Here is a 20,430-nt window from a genome sequence, read left to right as displayed (position 1 = left end):
TCAGTCATTTCCCTGCCCAGGTCAGATTTCATGATCTGTACTGGAGATATATGGTGCAGTCTTAGGGTTTATAGGAATCATTTGATTTTTTTTTCTCTTTGCCAGGAATGTATAATAATCATTTTAAACGTTTGGCATGCTCAGTTACTCAGGCTTAGATGTGGAATAGAGTTAGGTTAGGGTTTTTCTAGGCAAGTGTGTTGGATAAAAGGTCAAAGAAGGGATTGTAATTATGGGTCAGTGGTTCTCAAAGCTTTTGTTATCAGGAACTTCTATATCCTTAAAAAACCAAAGAGCTTTTATTTATGTGGGCTATCCATATTGCCATATTATAAATAAAAACTTAGAACTTTTTAAAACAAGAACATATAAGCATATATTCCATTGGCTATCGAAGTGATGATATCACATATGTATTCTCTGGAAAACTCCACTGTTAGAGGTGAGAATGAAAAAGACAAGTAATGTTTTAGTATCATGAAAGTAGTTTTCACCTCACAGAAGAAGCTTAAAAGGATTTCAGGAACCTCCAGGGGTTCCCAGACCATACTCTGGAAACTGCTAACTACATAATGTTTTAAAAGCCTGTTTTACTAAGAATGGATAGTTGGGTTATTTCAAGTTTTAGGTATTACAGATAACACTACTATGAGCATTCATTTACACGTATCTTAGTGTGCATGTTCAAGAATTTTTCTGGGGTTTACTCCTAACATTGGAATTGCTGAATCATAGAATATGTACATCCTCAGATTTTTCAGATAATGCCTGTACTACTCCCCAAGGAGTCTTCTGAAAATGCTGAGAACATTCTAGTACATGTCTTTTGGTGGTCATACCACTTATTTCTCTTGAGCATATACTAAGGTGTGGAATTGTTGGGTGATAGAATATAAAACTAAGCAGTTTTTTAAAGGGATTTATGGTCCTACCAGCAGTATATTAGTTCTAGTTGCTTTTCATTCCTCACCAATATTAGGCATTATCAGTCCTTTTAATTTTATAATTTTGGTGAAGATGTCTATCTCATATTTTTAATTTGCACTTGCCTGATAACTAATAATATTCAACAACTTTTCATATTTTTATCAATTATTTGTATATTTTTATGGCATGGCTCATCAAGTCTTATCCATTTTTTAAATTGGATTGTCAGTCTTTTTATTACATATTTTAGGAGTCTTAAAAATATATTCAGGATGTTATTTTTTATGGCATATGTGTTTTGCACATCTTTTCCCACCTCTGGGTTTTTTGGGGGTTTTTTTTTACTCTTAGTGTTGTCTTATGATGAACAGAAATTTTTTTATTGTAATTAAGTCATATGTTCATCTTCTACAAGTAATGCTTTGTTTGTCCTATTTAATCAACCTTTGCTTACCCCAAAGTTTTTAATATATTCCCCTCTGTGTTCTTCCAGAAGTTTAATGTTTTAGCTTTCACATTAATTTTTGTATCTGGTACGAAGTGTAGGTTTCAAGTCACACATTTTTGGCAGGTGAATATCTATTTGATTCACCACAATTTTATTGATGATATTTTGTCCCCCTCCCCCAACACAAATACAAAATTACAGGGACATCTTTAATGTAAATTGATGCCTGCGTATGTGGGTCTATTTCCAGACTCTGTGTTTTGCCCCATGGATCCGTTTGTCTATCCTTACACCAACAAACTCGTCTTAATTACTGTAATTTTATAATAGGTCTTGACACCTGGTGATGTAAGCATTCCCTCTAGCTTTGCTGTTATTCATCAAGATTGATTTGGCCATTCTAGATCCTTTGCATTTCCCAATAAAATTCAGAATTAATCCATCATTTTGAGTGCACACACACATTAAAAAACTGCTGGGGTTTTAACTGGAATTGTATTGACTCTTTAGATCAATTTGATGGTAATTGAGAGCTTAACAGTATTGAGCCTTCCAATCCATGAACGTGATATATCCCTTTATGGCCGCATGGTATCTAGAACTTCTTTAATTTCTCTCAGAATGTTTTATAGTTTTTAGTATAGATATCTTGAACATCTTTCATTGAATTTTTCTAGTTGGTGGTATATATAGAAATACAACAAATTTTTGTAAACTGAGTTGTATTTCATGACCTTTCAAAATTAATTTTTTACTTTAACAGATTTTGTAGATGGGAGGGGTGCAATTTATATAAAAAATATTGTCATGTGCAGATAAAACTTCTTTACAGCTTGCATTTATAGCTTTCATTTCTTCTTCTTTCTTTATTTTGTTGACATCCAATGCAATGTTGAAAAGAAGTGGTACTATTGGGAATTTTTGTTCCATAATTCAGTAAGAAAGTCTTCAATATTTCACCATTAAGTACGCTGTTGGCTATAGATTTTTTTGTAGATTCCCTTTTCTATAAAAAATTCCCTTCTACTCCTAGTTTGCTGATAATTTTTATCATGAATGGGTGTTGAATTTTGTCAGCAGTTTTCTCTGCATTTATTAGGATGATATATGTTTTCTTCTTTATTTTGTTAATCTAGTGAATTCAGCTGATATTTTCTATTGTTAAATACCTTTGTATTCCTGAGACAAACCCCACTTAGTCATGATATATTATCCTTTTTATATATTGCTGTATTTGATTTGCTGATATTTTGTTACAGATTTTGCATCTTATGATCATGAAGATATTAGTCTATAGTTTGTTTTCTTATAATATCTTTGTCATATTTTGGTACAAGCATTATTTATATTGAGCCTCACAAATGAGTTGGGGAGTGTTACTTTTTCCTCTATTTATCTAAAGAGGGTTTGTACAATTTATCATTTCTTTTTTAAACATTTGCTAGAATTCACCAGTGAAGCATCTGTGCCTAGAATTTTATGTGCAGAAAGGTTTTTTATTGTAATTTCAATTTTTAAATTATGTATAGGGTTCTTCATATTCTGCTTTTCATGTCTGTTTTAAGAAGTTGTATTTTTTTTTCAAGTAAGTTGACCATTTTATCTAAAATTCCAAATTTATCTATCACCATGTTACTATCCTTCTAATGTCTGGAAGATCTCTTTTACTCTTGATATATGTAGGTTTTGTTTTCTTTATATAGTCCTTAATCAGGCTTGTTAAAAGGTTATCATTTCAAAGAACCAACCTTTGACTTTGTTAATTTTTTCTTTTATATGTCTGTTTTCTGTATGTCTTTTCTTTCTTCATTGACTTATTCACTCATCTCTATTATGTTCTTACATTTAATTTCTTTTAGTTTAGTTTGCTATTTTATCCTAGCTTTTGAAATAGAAGATTAGATCTACAGAAGATTGATATTTAACCATTATTCTCTTCTAATATAAACATTTAGAGCTATAAAATTCCTTCTGAGCACTGCTTTAGCTGAATCTCACATATTTGGATATGTCATATTTTTATGAATTTTAAGTTCCAAAAATATTTTATTTGTTTTAATTTATTTGATATGTGAGTTATTTGCAAGTATATGTTTCTGTATTTCTTAGCATTTGGGGGCTTTCTAATTAATTTTCTGTTATTAATTTTTACTTAATTGCCACTGTAGTTAGGGAACATTTTATATCCTTTCATTTCTTAGGACTTTATTGAGGATTGCTTTTTTGCCTCACATATTCCATAAACATTGGAAAAGACTGTATATTTTATATTTAGTGCTCTATATGTGTCAGATTGGTTAGTTATTTATTTACTTATATTATTAGTTGGTTATTTGTATTACTCAAATCTTTTCTATTTTTATGGATTTTTTTTTTTCCTTCTTGGCCTATCAGTTACTGAGAAGTTAAAATCTCCAATTTACAATTGTGGAATTGTCTATTTTTCTTTTTATTTCTTTCAAGTTTTGCTTTATAAAGTTTTGCTTTCTATGTTATTAGGTACATAGAAATTTAAGTTTATTATAGCTTCCTTTTAAAGTGACTGTAGTCATGAGCCACAAAATGATGTTTTGGTCAACAACAGATTGCATGTACAAAGGCGGTCCTACAAGATTATTATGGACCTGAAAAATTCCTGTTGCACAGTGACATCATAGCCTTTATAACATCATATAACACAATACATTACTCATGTATTACTCATTTTTAGATGTGTTTAGATATACAAATGTCACTGTGTTACAGCTGCTTACAGGTTTGTAGCCTAGGAGCAATAGACTACCATATAGCCAAGATGTGTATTAGGCTATACCATTTAGGTTTGTGTAAGTGCAGCCTATGATGTTCACACAACAATAAAATCATCTAACAAATTTCTCGGAACGTATTCCCATTGTTAAACAGGATGTGACTATATTTTATCTTGATAAAATGCCCCTTTTAAGTTGCCATACTTCCTGCCTGAAAGACTGTCTTGTCTGTTAATAATATAGCCATAAGAACTCCCTTTCACTTAGTGTTTTCAAGGTATATATTTTGACATTTGCTTGTTTTTATCTTCCTTTGTCATAGTTCTTATTTCAAAGTCCTCTTATAAACAGATGTAATTGTGTTCTAGAGTTCTTTAGGCTTGGTATATCAATTTTTTCCCTATCCTTTTACTTAATTGACTTGTATTTAATATAACTATTTATTTGGGTTTAAGACTGTCAGTTTGCATTTTGCTTTTTGTTTTCTCTTTATTTAAGTTCTTTCTCATTTCTTTATTCCTCTTTCTTGCCTTATTTTGAATTAATCAAGTATGTTTTATTATTTCATAATTCTCTCCTTCACTTTTAGTGATATATTCTTACATAATACTTTCATTACATACCCTATGCAAATATTGGAGTTATTAAAGTCCACCTTAAATATGCTCTCTAACCAGTCCCCAAATAACGCAAAATTATAAATGAAGTTTTGCTCCATTTACCCCCAACTTTTGTCCTTTGTGCTATTGCTTTCATATAATTTACTTTTATATATATGTGTGTGTGTGTGTGTGTCTCCATATCATAAACCCTACAAACTGTTTTTTAAATTCTTGTTGTAAATAGTCAATAGTCTTTTTGGTTCTACACACATATTTACCCTTTCTTATGTTCTTTATTCCTTTTTGCAATGTCATCCTTCCATCTAGTACTACTTTCCTTCAGCCTAAAGATTTTCCTTTTTACTTTTTGTAGTTTAGGTCTTCTGGTAACACATTCTCTCAGCTTTGATTTGTCTGAAAATGTTATTTAATCTTCATTTTTTGGAGGATATTTTTGCAAGTACAAAACTCTAGATTGGATACATATAAAAAATTATCTTTAAAGGGCTAAAATATATCAACAGCCAACCTAAAGTTCTATACGCAGTAAAAATATCCCTGTTCTTGGATATGGGCTTTCTTAGGCTCTTGCTTGAGAACCTAATAGGGCTTCATCTCCTTAGCCCTGAAAAACTGTCCTACTCTTGAGAAAATTAGAGCTTAGTTCTTTGAACTCTCACTTTTCTTAAAATTTCAAAATCTTGATGAGGAAATCAGCTGTATATTTTGAGATATAGTTCCTCCTTTAAGTGAGACCTTGTCTCCTAAAACTTTAAGATAATGGGAGATTTTATTTTGCATTTTAGAAGCTGTCAACCTTGCTTCACAGCTCCAGTATACAGGCTCAGAACTCAGTAAATGTTCCATGGGGAAAATTGGCCACACACATGAGCTCCTCAAGTTCCAGTCTGTCACAGAAAACTCTCAGATATCTCTTTCCTCCAATAGAGCTCCCCTGCACAGGCCAACCCTGATCCTAAATGCATGCCCTTAAATTGGCAAATGCCCTCAGGAAAGAAAACTGTCAGCTACCAGAGAAGCCCTTCCCAGGCACGTCTGGAATTTTAGTTCATCTAATCTTTGTGATTATTACAGCAATGCAATGTTTTTCACAATAATTTATCTGACTATTTCTAGTTGTTTCCTCAGCAACATTGCACTGTCATAATCTGTTACATCCTACCTGGTAGCAAAAGAAACGTTGCCTTCTACCTGTCCAGTATGAGTTTTTAAACTAGTCACTCTAATTCTAATCCTGCCCTTCCCTTCCCAGAGCAGCCATAGCGTTCCTTTTAAGTACATCCTGTTACTCCTGTGCTCAGAACCCTCCAGTTGCTTCTCTTCAGACTTAAGATAAGTACAGGTTAATTTTCTTTTTCTTTTCTTTTTTTTTTTTAAGATGTGTGTATTTATTTATTTAATTTTAGAAAGTGGGGAAAGGAGGGAGAAAGAGAGAGAAACATTGATGATATATGAGAGATATATCGATTGGTTGCCCCTCACATACCTCCATCCAGGGACCTGGCCCACAACCCAACCATGTGCCCTGACCAGAAACCAAACCTGTGACCTTTCGGTTTGCAGGCTGATGCTCAACCCACTGAGCCACACCAGCGAGGGTAAAGTTCATTTTTATAATCTACAAAGTCCTACACTATCTTCTTACTACTCCCTGTCTAGCATATTCTCTTTCCACTCTCCTCTTTGCTCACTCAATTCCAGCTATATACTAACCTTCTCTTCATTTCTCAAATACTCTGATGTGTTCCTATCTCAGAATCTTTGCACTTTTATGTACCCTCTACTTGAAAGGTTCTTTTCTCAGATCTTCGTAAGATTTTGCCTTTATTCATTTGGGAGCTCTGTACATATGTCACCTCTTCAAAGAGGACTTTCCTCACCCCTCTATTTTTTTAACCTTGCCCTAGTTTTGATCATAGCACCTACCTAACATCGTATTGCATATGTATTTGTCTATTTTCTGTCTCCCCAACTAGAAGAAGGTAAACTCCATAAGAATAGAAACTATTATCTGTTTTGTGCACTCTTTTATCCCTGGAGCGTCTTAGAGTAGTACATAATTTGTAGTAAGTGCTCAATAAATATTCATGGAATGAATTAGATATCCCTTATCTTGAAGAATTATCAATTTAAAGAGAGGGTGAATGACTGGAGTAAGATTGAAAGTACTCTAACTTAGATGTCTACAGAACACTTTGAGGGAGGAGACACTGACTTAGTTGGAGTGTAGTAAACAAGGCCTCAATAAAGAGGTGAGTGTTGGAAACTGAATATTGATGTTTGTCTGACCACAAAAAATAGAGACCTCAATGTATATAAATGACTTGGTGTTCAGAAAACAGTGTGTCTAGAACTTGGAGGTAGGTGGCAGGAAATGACATCTTACATAGTTGGACAGCAAGGCAAGGGCAAAGTCACAGAAGTCCTTGGATATCAGGATAAAGAATTTGGACTTGACTTTAAAGGTAATATGGAGCAAAGATTTTTAAGGTAAGGGGAGAAGCGATCAGATATATATGTTTTCATGTGTTTCACTACTCCTCACTGCAATACTCACTTTAAAACTTTAAGTGGACTGATGTAGAAAATTCCTGACTTGTTCGAAGAGCCTAGTTTCAAAACATAAGACATCCTGACTCACAGTATAACCTATAAAGGGCATCATTCCCTCTTCTGAACCTCCAGTCTTCATTCTTAGCAGGAAAGGATTGTAGGCATTCCACCTCTAAGCCTGTGGTTCTGTTTATGTGCTTCAACTAGATGCCTTAGGGAGAAATTTTTAATACTTTTTCTACTGCATCTGCCAGAAATAATTAAAACTTCCAATTCTAGCCAATCTAACTTCAGTTCTCCCCTGAGATTTTCTAGTATTTAGGTCAGATGCCAGGAAACGAGTAGCAAGCCTAGAAGCAAGTCTTTTTTTCCTCTGGCTGGGATGGGAATACAGGTGGGAGGAGGGGATGATAGAATAAGTTTTTTTCTTGCAGTTGTGATTCCAAAGAGTCCCTATCCTGCATCTGATGTGAACACTGAGAAGCCCAGCATCCACAGCAGCACCAAAACTGATTTGGAGCATCAACCAGGGCAGAGGGGGCGTAAACCAGGAAAGAAGCGGGGCCGGACACCCAAGCCCCTAATTCCCCATCCCATCGCTACCCCATCCAAGTCACCTGAACCTCTGAAATTCCCAAAGAAGAGGGGTCCCAAACCTGGCAGTAAGGTAGGTAAAAATGTGGGTGTCCCAGAAAGGAATAAAGGGGTAACCCATCCATATCCATCCATCTTGGAAAGGGACATGTCCGGCTCTATTCTTCACCTTGTGTATGCTTTTAAGAGGGATCTCCTAGGTTGTTATTCCTACAGAGCTACTTACTGGGAATTGGTATCATGAGACATAGTGTGGTGTGGATAAGAAACAAATTTTGACTTTAAAAATTATTCTCATTCAAGGGATTTCTGATCTAATGCCCTCCGTAGATGGAAGACCCTGCTCCTGATTGTTAATCTATCCAAAGTTAATGCTCAGGCATGTAAACAAAAAGAAGAAATTGATTATGTAAATGTATTCTTTTTCTATTCCTGCCCCTTCTTTTTAAAAACAAAAACAAAAACAGTTATCAAATACTTTCTAAGTATCAGGCTCTGTATCAGACCCCATTACATATCACATAATTTTTTCAAAATTCTAGGAGATAAGTAATGTTAATGTTACTTAAGAGTTAAGTAAATTGAGACCTAGAGATGTGAAATGATCTCCCTAAGGCCGTATAGCTAATAAACAGCAAAGGCTGCAGAGCTGGGCCCCCAGATTGTCTAGTTTCAACATCGCTGCTGCCTTAACACATATCCATCCCTTGCATTTTTTGAGGAAGATAACACCTTTAGTGTAGGAAAAGACTACTGAGTCAAGTTTCACTGGGCATTTTCCCTAAAAGTACTACCTTTTAGTCGTGACCAGTTCTTCATTCATACCTTCCCCAGGGAAACCATTGATGTGAAAGTTCCTCAGCTGCTTCTCTGGGGCTTCCTTTGGCATTACCTTCTCCACTCCCTTCCTTCCTGTTCGGGATTTCTCTGCAGCTCCTTCCTGAGCTAGACCACCTGACTTCCGCTGTGAAGATGATACCCAGTCCTCCTGGGACCTCCATTCCAATCTCATAAGTTCTTCCCTAAGTTTTGTTTATTAGTTGGTTGGTTTTCTTTTGTTCATTTACTCCAGCTGACTTCAGTCCTTCCAGAATATAAGATCCTCAAGGTTGAGAACCTAATCTTTTTCTTCTCTCTATCTCCTGCAGTGCCTTCTATCTCAGTCTCTTGAGGGATGTTCAGTATGTGCAGGATGGGTGGATGGATGGTTTGAGTAATGATGTTCTAATTGAGATTATGTTTTATTTATTGGCTTTGAGTTCTCAATGTCACATCATAATCCCTGTATGTAACACGTAATGCTCCTGACCTACTACTACTAACCCCTGACCCAGGTCCTGACTCACTTTTGTCTCCATAACTCACTTCTCATTCTCAAGTTGTGGAAGAGAGGCTGAAGACCCTAAGATTGCAAAGCCAGAGAAGCTATGCTTTTGATGATATGAAGACATCTTGAAGACAGTCAGATTAAAGAGGGAGAAAATTGGTCTGTGAGCTTCTAAAGAGAGAGCCAGAACCAAATAAGCAGAAACTCAAGCAGACAGGCTTTGTCTCAGGCTAAAGAAACAGTTAAATCCATTCTAAAATACAGGGTCCAGCAGAAGTAAGGATCGCTTGAGTATGGTTGGTAGAGTAGTAATATGGGTATAAATAATTTATAGTTTTAATTTGAACATTTCACCTAAAATGCCATATGGTGTGCTTGAGTATGCTATTGTTATGTTACAGAATTACATGCTTATGATTTTGTAATAAAAAGGGGGTGTTATTTGTGCCATACCCTGTAGAAGTAGTGATCTTCCACCATTAGAGGTACTTCATCAGGAACTGTATGACTATATGGAAAGGATGTTTTCAGGGACAGAGAAGTAGAAATACTGAATGGATGGTTGGATTAAATGTCTTTTAAGATCCTTCAAAACCTAAGAACTATGGCTGTATGATTGCCTCTCCTCTGCTTCCTCAGGCAGTCCCAAACATAAGTCATCTTTCTTTCCAGCCTCTTGAAAACAGTAATTCTCATCTTATCCTGTATTTTAATGGCCTGGCATTTGACTCCCTAATTCCCCTTCCTATTTTTTTTGCCTACTGCTATGAGTATATCCTTTCCATTTAACCCATTACCCTTATATTCCTTTCCAAAGCAAAGTGGTCTTGTGACTAGAGGCTTTGAAATCAGACAAACTTAGGTTTATATCTCACCTCCATTTGTTACCAACTGTGTGACTTTGGGAAAGCTTCTTTGACTAAGGCTATGAGCCCCAGTTTTCTTATCAATAAAATGGAGATGAGGTAATATATGAACAGATATAATACATGTAATTGCACCTACCTCAAATAGTAATACATAATAATGTCTTCCATTTTTATGGTTTCTTCTACAATATTTGGTCACATTACCAGGATTGTTCCTTGAGGGACACCATGAAATCCTGCCACCAACTCAGTGAAGTTGAACCCAGTATTCCTTTCTACCCCGACTCATTGTTTATTTGGATTTTTACTTTTAGCAATATCAAAAATATGAGGAGCTTTCCGTATCCCATGTATGCTTTCATAAGTATTTGCATGATTACTTTCACAGGCAAGGCCATCTTACAGTATATGCTTGCTGTCACTGGTGCTAGCTCTTTAGATAATAATACTCCTCGAAAGCAGACATGTTTATACAGCTCCCAGCAGTGAATCCTACATTACATGTGGTAAAAAGGGATTTCTGGACCTTGGCAATGGTTATGTGTTCCTTGCATTTAGAAAGGCTTTTGGAAAACTACCTTGGCAAGAACCTTCTGAGATCCTTCTCCCCCAAAGGCTGCCCTGACCACCATAGGGGACATACTAATTTCTCTCAAATCATTTTTATTACTTACCCCATCATTGGTATTCTATACTCTATGTTTCATTGAAAAACATTATTGACACTTATATGCCAGGTATCATACTAGGAATGGTACTCAAAATCAGACTCTCAGGGAGCTCCAGGCTAACAGGATATACCATTATATAAATATGTAATGACAATACAGTGTGACAAATGCAACAGCGCAAAGAACAGAGACAGCACAAAAGAGAATAACTAAAGAAAATCTAGAAACGTTTCCTGGATAAACACATATTTCTAAGATAAAAAAAGAGAGAGAAAGGCCATTTGAAACAGAAGGGATAGTTTATTATTGTAAAGGTATAGACCAGGTATGGATTTTAGAGAGATTATATAGTTAGGGATTACTAGAATATAAGGTTGAAGATAATAAACGGCTCATAATGAATCCAAGAGGTAGGTAGAGGAAAGTAGTTTGTAGAGTTGGAGGAAGGGACATTTCCATTTTTCAAGAAAGAGGAAGTAAATTAAAAGACAGTGAATTAAGCTCTGGCCATACAGGAGCTCAGAATATTGTACATATATTCAGAAAATATTTATTAAGCATCTACTACATGTACAGCTTTGAACAAGATGCTGCGTGGAAAACAAAGATAAAATACAGTCCCATCTACAAATATATTTTCATTTCATGGATGAATTAAGGGCTAGGAATAGAGGAATGAGAAGACAAGTTACCTGTCATGGGTAGCAAACTTTTCCCCATCCATTTTGACAGAGAAAACCTCGGACTTTGCTGAACCCACCACCCACCTCACCAACAACCAGCACCCCTGAACCGGACACCAGCACTGTACCCCAAGATGCTGCCACCATCCCCAGCTCAGCCATGCAGGCCCCCACAGGTAAGAGCAGATCACGGTATTAGCTGCAACAGCCCCAGGTCCCTGTGTCTGTATTTTCTCATCTTGTGCCAATAAGTAGCCCCTACCCTAAACCTAAATAGAATCTTTTAAAAAAATATATCTTTGGCATTTGAAATACCTTCAGAGACACCTCCATCCTGTCAAAAACAATCAAAGAAACTTGCGTAGATAGTCTGTGAACTCAAAGTTGGGGGGACTGGGGTGGCCCAGTTTATGACATTACTAATCCTTTCTAGTTCAGGGTGCTCCATTCTTAGTGATCCCTTCCAGAACCATTCCAGCGTTACAATAATCCTGCCACTGCTCAAGGTCACACAGAATGAGCCAAGGCCCAAATGGGGAATAGAGGCACCATGAACAGTAAAATCTGCCATAGCCTGGCCAAGGGCAGGAAATGGATACAAAGTTAGTTCCCACTTTTCCTAGGCTATGAGATTTAGGCCAAGGAACGGGCTCTCAGAAGAGATGGCTGGCTTTCTTTACATGGAATAGTGAGGCATGATCATGAAGGTCCCACTGCTGTGGGTCTTCTAGTTATTGTTGAAAAGGCACCTAAGTGGTATCTAAAATGATGTGGGGTAAACCAAGCAGTCATCTAAGGGGCATGTCATAAGACTTGGAGTCACTTCCCTGTCTGAGCTTTATAGTCCCTCCAAATGTTAACAATAAAAGCTATCATAAATTAAAAGCTCTGTTCCACCCTATATTATTTATTGCCTTTTATTTTTTAAACTGCACATTGATGGGGGGCCCCACATTGGGCACAAGATGAGGGGGGATCACATCCCACACAGAGTCCCCCTGGGTCGCCGTGGATGGAGGAAAATAAAATAAGTTGTTCCAGACACTTCTCAGTCTGCCAGGAAAAGGGGATGGCAATTCCTTCTAGTTGAGAATGCCCCTAGCCCTTCTCTTGAAGTGGCTTTTATTGAGAACCATACGAACAGGGGTATACAGTATGGATGCAAAGCTCATCAATCAATGTCAAAAGGCTATGTTTATAGAAAACAAATAGAGATCATAAATACCAATTGAAGGAACACAGAGATTTGCCTCAGGTCAGGGTCTGGTAGACAGGGTGGTGCCCATTCAGCCCTGATACCTGGGAAACTGATCGCATCTATGCTAGACCTCAAACATCAGTACTCACTAACTCCAGGGCCTTCTTAGCTAAGTAAGTTTCATAGGATTTAATGCATTCCTTTTCCAGGCCTAATTGTCCCCAGAACGGAACCGCCTGATCCAGTTCAGGGCTGTACCTGCCTTTAGTATTGTTTCAAGCCTGAGACAGGCAGGTGGAGCAGAGATGCCAAGAGATAAGGAGACTTCTTTCAGATAGAATGAAGACTCAGATATGACAAAGATGAGGGGTGAGGGTCTTTTGCCCCTTCTCCATGTCCCCCAAGTCCTTCCCTGATGGCCCCTATGTGACTGTTGCCTGTCTTAAGTTGCCCCTGCCATTGAGGGGTCTTACCCATCATTGACTAACCAGCCATCCTCCGGGGCCAAGCAGGGTGATGTGAGGGAGGCAGGGGCTGCGCCCCTGCCAGGGGGACAGGTTTTGTCTCCTCAGTGGCCTGTTTTCACAAGGCCTCCTTGCTCAGCTCCAGCCTTGGGGCCCTCTTGAGGCCTGTCAGCCAGGCTACCGTCCCTGAAACCAGGCAAGATGGTTCCCAATAGCACATAACTTTTTAAGAGTTATTATATGCTCATAGTCTAAAGGAAAAATAAGTCTACAAGAATTTTTACAAAAACAAAAACAAACAGCCCCTCCACCCCCTATATTTACTGCTCACCAAAAACAATTGCTTTTAATTCAGCTGATTTTTTTATTTACCTCAACATATGAAAATTGAATGTTTATATGGCTGTTTTTTAGCTTTAGGCATTTTTCAACTAACAACCCACTTTAGAAGATGAGGATTTAACTCTTCTTAATCTCCTTGCTCCTTATCCACCCCCTTATCCACCTGTATGTACTTCCCAATCTTAATACTGTGTCCTTACCCTATTATATTTTGATTAGGTTGAAATTCAGTGTTTTGTTATTGTAACTTGTTAAATATTCTTCTCAGTTGAGACATGTAATGTACTATGATTACTTTTGTTGTACAACATTTTGTTTTCAGAGTAAATCTTGTTGATTTTTTTACTATATGCTTATTTCGCTATGTATTTATTAATTCAACCTTAAACTATCTTACTATTTTATACATCTCTCTTTATATTCAAACACATTATATATCCTATCCATTTTGAACCCTAAAAGAAATCTCTCCTGGAGCCTTCAGAATTTCTTGGCATCCTCTTCACCAGTCTTTTGTATTATCCTCAGTCTGCTACTTCCATGTCTTTGTTTTCCTATGTAAATCTTTCTTATATTTACATCTTTAGTTTTGTATAAAACCTGTTTATTCTCTTAGAAGCTTCTCTCCATACCCAATATTCTGAAATTTCACCTAAGATGGGAGTATTTTTACCTACAATGCTGGTCACTTAGTATTCCCATTTCATTCTGTGTCTAGATTCATTTTTTTTCCTGTGCACCATTTGTTGAAAAGATGATCTTTGCTCCACTGTATTGCCGCTGCTCTTTTGTCAAAGATCAGTTGACTATATTTATGTGGGACAATTTCTGGACTCTCTTCTGTTCCATTAATCTATTTGTCTATTCTTTCACCAATATCACACCATCTTGATTGCTGTAGCTTTATAGTAAGTCTTGAATTTAACTAGCATCAGCCTTTCAATTATGTTCTTCTACTTCAATATAATGTTAGCTACTCTAGATCTCTTGCCACTCCATATAAATTTTATATGAGTTTATCAGTAGCCACAAAGTAACTTGCTAAGATTTTGATTGGAATGGCATTGAATCTATAGATCAAGTTGGGAAGAACTGACATCTTGACAGTAATGAGTCTTCCTATCCATACACATGGAATGTCTCTCCATTTATTTAATTTTTTATTTTATTCATTAGTTTTATAGTTTTACTCATATAAATTTTGTTAGATTTATGCCTAAGTGTTTCATTTTTAGAAGTGCTCATATGTGTTTTTAATTTCAAAAAATTTTCTTTGCTATTATATAGGAAAGTGACTGACTTTAGTATGTTAACCTGTATCTGGGTATAATTGCTTATTAGTTCCAGGGATTTTTTGGTCTTTCATATTCTCTACATAGACAATTACATCATTTAGGAACAATAAGGATTTTATTTCTTCCTTCCCAATCTGTTTACCTTTTCTTGTCTTATTACGATATATTAATTAGAACTTCCAATACAATGTTGAAAAGTTATGAGAGAGAAGAGAAAACATCCTTACCTTGTTCCTGATCTTAGTGGGAAAACTTCTCATTTCTCCCCATTAAGCATGATGTTAGCCGTAGGTGTAGGTTTTTTGTAGATGTTCTGTATCAAGTTGAGGAGGTTCCCATCTATTTGTAGGTTGCTGAGAGTTTTTATCATGAATGGGACTTGGCTTTCTGTCAAATGGTTTTTCTGCATCTGTTGATAGAGCATATGATATTTGTTCTTTAGCCTGTTGTGATAGATTACATTAATTGATTTTGAATATTAAACCAGCCTTGCATACCTGGGATAGATCACATTTGGTTGTCATGTATAACTTTTTATATATTTTTTGATTCAATACACCAATATTTTGTTGAAGATTTTTGCTTCTATGTTTGTGAGAAATACTGGTCTCTAATTTCCTTTTCTTATAATACCTATTAAAAAACAAAATTTAACTGAGTAAATTTGAAGATCTAATTGGCTTTGTTAAATGATTTGTGAATCAGGCAACATCTCATCTAGCAAACAGAGAGGTACTCTGAGGATAATACAAGATGGAAGTCTTTATTGGAAAAAAGAGGGAAGCGGGGGCAGGGGAAAAGAAAGGAAAGGGGAAAGTCAAGGAACATATAGCAAGGACTCGTGGACAAAACCAAAGGGGAAGAGTTGAGAGAGGGAAGGAGGGGGCAAGGGAAAGTGGTGGGGGGAAGGCTGAGACAAATGTATTTGAAAAAATAAATTAATTAATTAAATAAAAATAAAATAAAATATTGAAAAAAAGAAAAAAAGTAGAACACGGAAATCGTTAGTAAGAGAAAAATGAAAATTCTTTGGAGGAAAGTAAAAGTTCAGGTGGCTATGGTTTCTTGCTGGCTGAGCTACAGAATTTCCATTGTCGAGGCTTGGTGGGCAAGAGGAAAATCTTACTTCCTCTTACTGGAGTACTAATGTAGCTACATTTTTTGTTTGGGAGTGTGAGGTAAGTTTCTTCCTGTTGGATCTATAACTGACATCTTCCTGTTTGTAGTAATTAATGTCTTTCTATTTGGGATAATTGACCATGGAGTGGTATGGCTAGAGCTCCTTCTACAGGCCTTCCCAAATCCAATTTTAATTGAGGTTCCCTTTATCAGTTTCCACGTCTTTGGTTTTGGTTTCAGGGTAATGTTGGCCTCATAGAATGAGTTAAGAAGTATTTGCTCTGATTATGTTTTCTGAAAGAGTATAGAAAATTATATGTGTTTCTTAAATGTTGGTAGAATTCCCTAGTGAATTTGTCTGAGGTTGCTGCTTTATATCTTAGAACGTTATTAATTATTTTTTTAAGATTTTATTTATTTTTAAGGAGAAGGGAAGGGAGGAAGAAAGAAACATAGATGTGTGAGAGAAATATCGATCAGTTGCCCGTCGCATGCCCCCAACAGGGCTCCAGGCCCACAACCCAGGCATGTGCCCCAACAATTGGACTAGCAAGCTTTTGATCTGTGGGACCATGTCCAACCCACTGATCCACACCAGTTATGGCAGAATGTTATTAATTATTGATTTAAATTCATATACATGTATATATGTCTATTCAGATAGTCTTTTTCTTCTTGTGTTGAGTTTTAGTACATTGTGTCTTTCACAGAATTGTTCTATTTCATCTAGATTTAATTTGTGGGTATAGAATTATGTATAATATTCCTTTATTATCTTTTTAATGATCACTTTTTAATGTCCCCCCTTTTATTTCTGATATTAGTGTTTTGTGTTATCTCTCTTTCGTTTTTATTTAACCTGTCTAAAGGCTTACTGATTTTATTCATCTTTTCAAAAAAGGAGCTTTTGGTTTTATTGACTCTTCTCTGTTGACTTGTTGTTCTCAATTTCATTGATTTCTGCTCTAATTTTTATCATTTCTTCTGCATACTTTGGATTTAATTTGCTCTTCTTTTTTTTTCCCCAAAGTAGAAACTTAGACTATTGATTGTAGATATTTTCCAATGTACACATTCAGTACTATAAATTCCTTTCTATCCACTGCTTTTGCTGCATCCCACAATGTATTTTCACATTTATATCAAAATATTTTTAAATTTCTCTTGAGATTTCTTTTTTGACCCATGTGTTATTTAGAAGTATGTTATTCGATCTCCAACTAAGCTTTAAGTTTTTTTTTTAACCTATCTTCTGTTACTGATTTCTTGTTTAATTACATTGTGACTTAAGAGTAGACATCGTATGATTTCTGTTCTTTTTAATTTGTTAATGTGTATGTTGTAACCCAGAACATGGTTTGTCTTGGTGAATGTTTCATGTGAGCTTGAGAAGAAGGTGTGTTTTGCTATTGTTGTGTGAAGTAGTCTATGGATATCAATTATGTTCATTATTCTGTTCAATTATGTTCATGATGCTGCTGAGTTTAACAATGTTCTGCTGATTTTCTACCTGCTGGATCTGTCCATTTCTGTGGACAGATCCACAGAAATTTCTGAAGGATGTTGCGTCTCCAACTATAAGAGTGGATTCATCTATTTCTCCTTTCACTTCTACCAGTTTTTGCCTCCCATATTTTGATGCTCTGTTGTTGGGTGCATATACAGTAAAGATTAATGTCTTCTTGGTTAATTGACCTCTATATCATTATGTAATGTCCATATTTACCTATGATAACTTTCCTTGCACCAAAATCTGTTCTTTCTGAAATTAAATAACTACTCCCACTTTCTTTTAATTAGTATTAGCATGGTATGTTTTTCTCTGTCCCTTTACTTTTAATGTATGTGTGTCTTTATTTTTAAAGTGGGTTTAAAAACAATAAAAATTTAAATGAACAAAGTGGGTTACTTGTAGACAATATACAGCTGGGTTTTTGTTTAATCCACTTTGATAATCTCTGTCTTTTAATTGGTGTAGTTGGACCATTGACGTTAAGTAATTATTGATATAATTATTTGGATAAATATCTACCATATTTTTTATAGTTTTTTGTTACCCTCATTCTTTGTTTCTGTTTTTGTCTGCCAGTCTTTTTCTGCCTTTTGCAGTTTTAAATGAGAATTTTATATGATTCCATTTTTTCTCCTTTTTTACTATATCAGTTATACTTTTTTTAGTGGTTACTAGAGTTTGGAGTATACATTTATAACTAATCCAAGTCTACTTTCAAATAACACTATACCACTTCACAAATATAACAGCAAAATAATTCTAATTTCTTCTTCCCATTCTTTATATGATATCATTCATTTAACCTACACATAAGTATATGTAAATACATATATATATACACACACACATATACACACACATAAGCATACACAACTCAAATACATTATTGTGTTTTTATCGTGAACGAACTATTATCTGTTATATCATTTAAGAATAAGAAAAATAAGTTTTTATTTTGTCTTCATTTATTTCTTCTCTGATGCCATTTTTTCTTTATGTAAATCTGAATTTCTGATCTCTGTTATTTCCTTCTGAGGAACTGCTTTAACATTGCAAGGCAGGTCTATTAGCAACAAACTCCTTTCATTTTTCTCTGTCTAAGAAAGTCTTGATTTCTCCTTCATTTTTGAGGGATAATTTTACAGGGTACAGAATTCTTGGTTGGTGGGTGTTTTCTCTTAGCACTTTGAATATTTTACTCCTTTCTCTTCTTGCTCTCATGTTTTATAAGAATATAATTTTTTATTGTTGCTCCTCTACAAGTAAGTGGGGTTTTCCTTGATTTTTTTCAAGATTTTTTCTTTATCTTTGATTTTCTACATCTTGAATATAATATGCCTAGGTGTCTCTTTGTTTTTGGGGGGTTTTTTGGCATTTCTCTTACTTTGTGTTCCCTGACCTTCCTCGATCTGTGCTTTGGTGTCTGACATTGATTTGGGGAAATTCTATGTTATTATTGCTTCAAATATTTCTTCAATTTTTTTTCTTTCTTCTCATCCTGCCATTTCCAGTGTGTGTATGTTATATCTTTTGCAGTTGTCCCACAGTTTTTGAATAGTCTATTCTGGGTTGTTGGGAGGGGTTTAGTCTTTTTTTTTTTTTTAAGATTTTATTTATATATTTTTAGAGAGGGGAAAAGAGGGAAAAAGAGAGGGAGAGAAACATCAATGTGTGTTTGCCTCTCAAGTTTCCCCTACTAGGGACCTGGCCCACAATCCAGGCATGTGCCCTGACTGGGAATCAAACCCATGACCCTTTTATTCACAGTCCAGCACTCAATCTGCTGAGCCACACCAGCCAGAGCCAGTCTTTTTTCTTTTTTTAATTTGCTTTTCAGTTTTGGGAGTTTCTACTGAGATATCCTCAAGCTCAGTAATTCTTGCCTCGACCATGGCCAGTCTACTAATAAGCCCATCAAAAGTGTTTTTCATTTCTGTGACAGTGTTTTTTCTTTTACATTAAACAACAATTTAATTAAATAATTTAAAAATCCTAATGCATGAAAGTTTCTAAAAAATGAAAGGCACAAGTTGAGCAGTTCAGTAGATTAATGAGCTGCTCATAGAAGATGAAATGCACCCCTGGCTGGTGTGGCTCAGTGGATTGAGTGCCGACCTGTGAACCAAGGAGTTGTTGGTTTGATTCCCAGTCAAGGTACATGCCTGGGTTGTGGGCCAGGTCCCCATGGGGTCATGTGAAAGACAACCACACATTGATGTTTCTCTCCCTCTCTTTCTCCCTCCCTTCCACTAAAAATAAATAAATAGAATCTTTTAAAAATATATAAAAAAAGAAGTCTCATAAAGTTTACACCCTGGCCAGGTGGCTCAGTTGCTTATCTTTTGGTTGGAGTGTCATCCAATACACCGGAGGGATGCAGATTCAATCGCCAGTCAGGGCACATACCTAGATTTTGGGTTTGATCCCTGGTCCATGCGCATACAGGAGGCAGCTGATCGATGTTTTGCTCTCACATTAGTGTTTCTCTCACATGACTCTTTCCCTCCTTCTCTCTCTATCTCTCCCCCCTGTTTCTCCCCTCCCTTAATTCTTCCCTCCCTTTTTCCCTCCCTCCCTCCCTTTCTCTTTCTCTAAAATCAATAAATATATCCTTGGGTGAGAATTAAAAAATAATAATTAAAAAGAGTCTCATCAGGTTATAACATCAGGCTTCAGATGTAGGACCTCCTCATCTGAATCAGAGCCAGGTGAAAAGCAGACCTCCTAGATGCAGTTTCCAAGGTACAGCTCCGCGACTGTAGTTCTCCAATCTGAAGACCTGTGAACTAAAGAAACATGTTGTATAGTGTGGTGGTTACCAGAGGGAAGGTTGGAGGGGAGGATGAGAGGATAATGGGGATCAAACATATGGTGATAGAAGGTGACTTGACTTGGGGTGGTGAACACACAATGGAATATACAGATGATGTATTATGGAATTGTACACTTGACATTTATATCTTACTAACCAATGTTATCCCAATAAATTTTATAAAATGTTTAAAAAATAAATAAAATACACTGAGATAACAATGAAACATACTGGGGGGAAAG

The 20,430-nt window shown here is 35.9% G+C and overlaps 1 protein-coding gene across 4 annotated transcripts in view; it reads left to right on the top strand.

Moving 5' to 3' along the window:
* The window catches only part of SCMH1 (Scm polycomb group protein homolog 1), a 143,814-nt gene that overhangs the window by 95,517 nt on the left and 27,867 nt on the right, over positions 1-20,430 (top strand). For all 4 annotated transcript variants that reach the window (XM_054572061.1, XM_054572062.1, XM_054572064.1 and 1 more), the window contains 2 exons: positions 7,736-7,968; positions 11,495-11,621. In XM_054572061.1, the coding sequence (XP_054428036.1) occupies positions 7,736-7,968; positions 11,495-11,621 (360 nt within the window). The remainder of the gene's footprint in view (positions 1-7,735; positions 7,969-11,494; positions 11,622-20,430) is intronic.

Source organism: Pteronotus mesoamericanus, unplaced genomic scaffold (genome assembly GCF_021234165.1).
Source record: "Pteronotus mesoamericanus isolate MK-2021 breed Mesoamerican mustached bat unplaced genomic scaffold, CSHL_Meso_final contig_221, whole genome shotgun sequence".
Lineage (NCBI taxonomy): Eukaryota > Metazoa > Chordata > Mammalia > Chiroptera > Mormoopidae > Pteronotus > Pteronotus mesoamericanus.
The sequence above is the reverse complement of the archived record's forward strand: the minus strand, read 5'-3'. Positions and strand labels throughout refer to the sequence as shown.